The following is a 6303-nucleotide window of genomic DNA, read 5'->3' on the forward strand; positions in this document are numbered from 1 at the left end:
GCGCCCGCACACAAAGAGACAGAGCCCAGCACTGCACACGTGGGACCCCCACAGCCCCTCGCGTCAGGGCGGCCTGGGCCGCCCCGGCTGTCCGCAGCCTGAGTGTGCCAGGCTGGAGGCTCCCCAGGGCAGAGCACCCCCAGGGAACAGCCTTTCCATGTGTCTGATCGGGGTCTTGTGCGTTTTTCAACTGGGGTCCGTGCCCCCGTGTCCTCAGCCGTGCCCCACAAGCCCTGATGATAGAGAAGGGCTTCGGGAGGGATACTCGATGTTGCTCAGCAATGGGGAGCTCCTAGCGCCCAAATCTGCCCGGGGAGTGGTGGCTGTGGTTTGTTTTCTGCATATCTCTAAGTGTAGAGTTTTAGCGGTTGGAAATCCTTTTGCAATTGAACAATCCACAAAGGCTGTGCTGGCTCTGTCGTTCAAGGCTCTGTCCTCCTCGACTTGCCAAGTCGCCTGCCACAGGGCCTCCACAAACGGGGCCGTGACAGCTTCTACAAAACATTTCTTTTCTTCTTTTAAGAAACCCAAAACAAACCCAGGAGCCAGAAAACAAACCCACAGGAGCACTGAGCTGGGATGGGGCTCAGGCTTTGAAGCCAGTGCATGTTCCCCCAGTTTTGCCATCCCGGTTTCCAGTGCAACTTGGCTGCAGTGAGGACCCTGGCTTTCTGGGGTGGGAGTGACACAGCTCTTAGCTCTGTCAGTCCCAAACCGTTCTGGTTCATAACTCCATTTCTGGCACCTTTTTCTCTAACAAAGGATGGGGCTCATCATGCTGAAGCTTCGGATACCCTTGGCGAGGGAGCAGCCTGGCCAAGAAAGACAGCGAGGGTTTGCAGTCTGACCTGCACAGCTGGTATGGCACCTTGCACCCCACTGCTGGTGAACCTGCTGGAGCTGGGAGTGCTGCTGCCCGGAGGGCTGGTGGGGGTGGGTGGTCCTGCATGGAGACAGGGAGTAGGGAAACGGTGCAGAAATCTAAGTTCCAGAGCCCTGGGGTCTGAAACAATCTCCTTATCCTGCCCTCTAATAGAGAGCAAAATTAATGCCTCACAGGCAGACAGGCAAATTTCTTTGATGTGCCCCGTATAAAACCAGCAAAGTAGGTCACTTGTGGAATAAGAAATGAAACAGCGGTGTTGGCGTTCCCAGAGAAGGCAGGTGTCTGGATGGTGATGCTCTGGTAGTGACCTCTTTGCAGCAGCGAGGAACCAGCCTGCCCTTTGTAGGGGTAACTGCTGGGTTAGATGCTGCTGGAGTTGGGGCTGCTTTTCCTTGGGGACAGGATCAGGCCTCTTCTGGTGGGGCCAGTGATATGCTCCTCACACCAAGACAACCTCTTCCCCCTGTCTTCCTCTGCCTCCTAGGTGGGGCGATGAAGCTGAATGAGCGGAGTGTGGCCCACTATGCCACCTGTGACTCGCCCGCTGACCATGCCGGCTTCCTGCGCAAGCGGGTGGAGCGGCACCACCACCATGCCCACCACCATGGCGCCTCCTACCAGCGCCGCTGGTTCGTCCTCAAGGGCAACCTCCTCTTCTACTTTGAGGAGCGGGAGAGCCGGGAGCCCGTGGGGCTGGTGGTCCTGGAGGGCTGCACCGTGGAGCTGTGCGAGGCTGCTGAAGAGTTCGCCTTTGCCATCCGCTTTGATGATGCTGGTGCCAGGGCTTATGTGCTGGTGGCTGACGGGCAGGCTGCCATGGAGGCCTGGGTGAAGGCACTCTCACGGGCCAGCTTCGACTACATGCGGCTGGTGGTAAGGGAGCTGGAGAAGCAGCTGGAGGAGGCCTGCAAGAGCTTGGCCGCTTGCCGTAAGTCTCCACGGAGGTCCTCCTCCTCTGGCAGGAAGAGGCATCTCTCCAACCCTGCCTTGCTGCCTCTCCAGGAGAAGCCCACCACCCTGGAGAATGGTTACTCCACATGGGGTAGTGGTGGTTGTGTCGCCGGTGGGGCCACCTGCACTGACTATGATGGGGGGCAAACTAAGCCCCCGCCCCTGCCTCCACGCCGGCGCTCAGGCACCAGCAGTGCCACAGGATCCCCAGCACCTAGCCTCTCACCCACCATGCTGGAGAGCCCAGTGTCACCAGAAATGATCTGCTTCTCCAAGCTGCACAACTGGTATGGGCAGGAGATCGCGGTGCTGAGACGGGAGTGGCAGGAGAGGCAGAAGAGGGGACACCCGTGACTGGGGGCGCAGGACGCAAGTCACTGCCAGCTGATGCCCAGCAGCCTGTCCCACGTGCAGGAAGAGTGAAGGGAGGGACTCTGCTTGCCCCCTGCCCTCACAAGTGGCTCAGTGTGTGGTGTGTGTATGCTTCACTTGGGAGGGACTCAAATCTCCCCTAAACCTCACATTTCATTTCCATGAGGCTTTATACAGACAGAGTGTGTAACACCAGGGGAGCCACCTTTATTTAAACTCTCTCTGCTGGAGATAGGAGCTGCCCAAATCAGCACGTATGCAATGAACCTCAGCCAATGGGCTGGGCCGCTTGCTGTCCTGACGTGGTGGATGCTCTGGGTGTTTCATCCCCTACCTCTCCTTCACCACTTCTTCTTTTGTTTTGTTTCTCAGTGTGGAAGTTTGCTTTTGGTCAGTGCTTATTACTGTCTGTGGTCTTGTGCCAAAGACCTTCTGACTTTGTTCTTTTGCAGCAGATAAGGCTGGGCTCTTATGAAGTGCCTCCGACAGGCCACTGGCCCCGGCACGTGCCTCCAGCCTTGTGCCTCTCTCACTACAGGACGTGTGAGCCACTGCAGCTGTTGCTGGCCCAGCAGCTGGGGCTCTTGCATTGTTTTTGTACTTTCATCTGCACTAACATTTCTCCCAGCTAAATCCTTCAGGATGTGGGTATCATGGTCTTGCAGCTGTCTCTTTGGGTGTCATACTCAACAGCAAGCCTCAAATGGAGACACAGAGCTTGGCCTGAAGCCACAGTGAGGACACCAGGAGCTCCCCAGGGCTGATCTGGACTCTGTCAAGCGGTAACCAAGCCTGTTAATATCTCTGGTTCAAGGTTTCCCTGTTCCAAAACAGGGATGCTAAAGCCTCTTTGCCTGGCCAGGAGTAAATTTCTCAGCCTTTGCTCAGACCACAGCCCCTGCAAAGTGCCATATAGGGCTCCATCAGCTCGTCAGGCTGCTTGCCCAAGAGGGTGTGCAGAGGCACACTCCTGCACAGCCTCTCTTAGTGTTGTGGCTCTGCCCAGCTCCTGGCAGCGCTGCACAGTTGGAGGAGAGGCTTTGCAGGAAAGGGAGGAAGAGAGGGCTGGTCTCAGGAGGAAAAGTAAAGGAGTGGGAGTGAGTTACGGGTGTTGGCAGTGTCTGGGCTTGCCTCTCCAGCGTCAAAGCCATACTGCTGTCTTCTACCAAGCCTGCACCTGGCCTGCCAGCACTTCCCTCTGATTTCATGTCAGCATTGCTTGGCTGATCTCTGCAGCACATCCTATCCTCCCAGCGGGCTGGGAGGGCTGCAGGGAGGCATGCCTGTCGCCTCACTATTGAAACAGACTTGTCCATCAGTAGGTCAGAAACCTTGGCCACAAGGCACACAATACAAGTAGGTGGGTGCCTAGTCCAGGGACTAAAACACCCTTGGGATGGGGTTTAAAAATCTCCCTTATCTAGTTGCATGCTTCCCATCTAAAAGTGTTCCCATCTAAACCTGTTTTTATTGTCTTTTTTATTAAAGAGCTTTGCTAGGAAAGCAAAAGCCCATTTCAGGTCATGACTGACTGGAACCTTTCTGGACTTAAAACACATTCGACTTCCTACTTTGCAATAGCCAGTAGAGATAGCCAATGCAGAAATCAAATTAATTCTATTAACTCTTGGAGCCTTTTAAAATAAGTCTCTGGTAGTTTTGGATGATGAGCTTCCAGCCTCCTGCCTAATTATGGCTTGATGGTATATCAGAGGAAATCAGATCTTAAGTTAGATCTTACAAACGACTTTGGGCAGTGAAAGTGTAACCTTCACTTGTGAGTAATGCAATCCAGTCCTCTCCAGTTCGTGGCTGTATTACTTCACAGTAAGGGTCTTCAAGTTTGGGAGGATTATTTTTATTCTGCTTTTGTGAAAACAGTTCAGAAAAATCAGGAGCAGGTGGCCGTGGGGCAAGGCCCTGGCTTCATCAGCAGCTCAGCTGGTTGGACGTAGGGGCCATTTCCTGCCTCCCTACCCTGCTGCTTGAAGAGTTCAGTGCTGCAGCATTCCTGGCTGCAAATGTGTCCCCTTTCCCATGCCAGGGCAGCAGTATCAGGATTGCACTACCTGGTGCCTCCTTGCTCTGAGCATGGGTATTTTGGGACCAAGGTCAAATTTGTCAAGCATTTTCCTGTGGTTAGTTTTTTTTTTTTTATGTAATACAGAGAGACTATTCCTGATGTCTCAGATTAACATAAGGCAGTCTGACAGTAAAGACTGAACTTCCAAAACAAATCAAAATGTAGTGGCAGTTCCTACACGAGACACAAGAACTGGGAGCGACTTGAAAGGAAAAATAAATTAACAAAGCCAGTTCTGTCAGAACTGGAACTGAGACAGTATTATTCATTTAAGGACAGTTTCACTTTTAAGAAGCTTAGTTTGTTTTAATAAGCCAGGATTGTGCTCGTAACACTACTAAAGAGCTTATATTTAATGCTTTAATCTGTCCCATTCAAATGGCACAATTTCCACACTACCTACCTTTGCGTTAGCATATATCCCAACTAAATCCCAAATCCTGCAAATGAGGCGCTGCGCTCTGCTTTCCCTCTGATTGCATTTGGAGTAATTTTGTGTCCTATTCTGCAGCGCTGACAAGAAAATGGCTGAATCCTGATTCAGTTTGTCCTTGGCCCAGCCATCCTTGCCTGGGCCTTTGCTAGGTCTCCAAAGCACTGCATGACTTTGGATGCACTTGATCAGGGTTTCCTCGCCATCCTGCTGTCATAGCAGGGTTGGCCCTTTGCTGAGTGAAAAGGGCCATAATTGCAGCCATGCCCAAATTTGTATGGGAGTTTTTTAATGACCACTGGCACTTGCTTCATTAGGCAAGAAGCACCTGAGTGCTCCACTGCCACCTCGGACACGGAGGCTATCAAGCCAGCCCAGCTGATTGGTTGTGCTGGCAGTGCCTTTGAAGCAGCTCCCAGGCAGGAGGTCAGGATTTCAGCTTCCTGAGGTTGAACATTCAGCTGGCTAATGGAGCAGGCAAGCTGTCTGTCTTTCTGCAGGCAGAGATTGTTACAGGAAAGGCAGAGTTTTCACTGCACATTGTCCCCGACAGCAAAATAAGACTGATTGTCACCCCAGGGTTTTTCTTCAGTCATTCAGGTTTGGACTGTTTCACCTCCTGCCTCCACTTTCCCTTTTTATTTTTAAAAATAGAGAATGTCTGAGCAGCACAAAACAGGTTCCTTGGCAAAATGGAAGCTGAACACTGAAGTTGAATGGGTACTTTTCTTGAAGTACTGAAGTAAGATCCTTTTCTTTAGTGCACGAGCGATGAGAGAAAAGTGCTACAATTTAAAAGAAATTGAAAGAGGAATGGCAATTCTGACATGGCCTGTGTAAGCTATGCCAAGAAGGGCTCCCAATCCCGCTAAAATAGTTGATTAGATCCTTACATTTTTCTGAGGCTGGCATTTCAGATTTGAGCCTGTGATATATTATTTCTGCACATCTTTTCTTTGTAAAACTGTGGTGTTTTCCACTGAGTCCAGGTGAAGAGTAACCTGAAGGTTTTACCCGTGGCCACTCTTGGCCACGTGGTGGGCAATGATGACCAAGACCAGACATTCTGTGTTACAGTAGCTACTGCACTAATAGTGCCTGGGGGAACGACCCCTCAATCTCACCTCTCGGGTGCCTGTGCAGAGAAGCTGAAAAACCCCCACTGAAATGCACGGGGGCATCTTTCACCGGCACCAAACTTGTCTTCTCTCCGCACAATTACCTGGAAAACACTACGAGCAACTCCTGCCTTTCCAAGTGCTTCTATTTTACGCAGGACGTGTTCCTCTTTTTAAGAGGCGGTTTTGCATGCGCCTTTGTTTTTACACGCGGAACTTGTACTATACATTGCATTACATTGTTTAGTTTGTTTTACACGCGGAACTTGTACTACGCATCTCATTCCATTGTTTAGAGTTTGTATTTTATGCCGTGAAGCCGAATAAACCGGTTTGATTTGTAGCCCGTGCGCTGCCAATGGAGCCGTGACGCCCCCGGGCGTGTGTGCAGGCCTGGCCGGTCCCGCCCGGCCCGGTTTTCCCCTTACCGGGCCCGCTTTTTCCCCCGGGTGGCGAGGCA

At 51.9% G+C, this 6303-nt stretch overlaps 1 protein-coding gene across 1 annotated transcript; it reads left to right on the plus strand.

Moving 5' to 3' along the window:
- Positions 1–6: 6 nt before the first annotated feature.
- Positions 7–6186, plus strand: FAM109B (family with sequence similarity 109 member B). Its single transcript, XM_008636486.2, has 2 exons — positions 7–859; positions 1371–6186. Exons 1-2 carry the CDS (start codon positions 607–609, stop codon positions 2189–2191), a joined length of 1074 nt encoding a protein of 357 aa, XP_008634708.2. The 5' UTR covers positions 7–606; the 3' UTR covers positions 2192–6186.
- The last annotated feature ends 117 nt before the right edge of the window (positions 6187–6303 follow it).

Source organism: Corvus brachyrhynchos, unplaced genomic scaffold, assembly GCF_000691975.1.
Source record: "Corvus brachyrhynchos isolate BGI_N302 unplaced genomic scaffold, ASM69197v1 scaffold56, whole genome shotgun sequence".
Classification (NCBI taxonomy): Eukaryota; Metazoa; Chordata; class Aves; order Passeriformes; family Corvidae; genus Corvus; species Corvus brachyrhynchos.

What these genes read in the sequence shown, in the direction of transcription:
- FAM109B (XM_008636486.2), top strand. Translation starts at nt 607, where the DNA reads ATGTTCCCCCAGTTTTGCCATCCCGGTTTCCAGTGCAACTTGGCTGCA. An exon ending in CAGTCTGACCTGCACAGCTG is followed by an intron (nt 860 to 1,370) that starts GTATGGCACCTT and finishes TCTGCCTCCTAG; the next exon opens with GTGGGGCGATGAAGCTGAAT.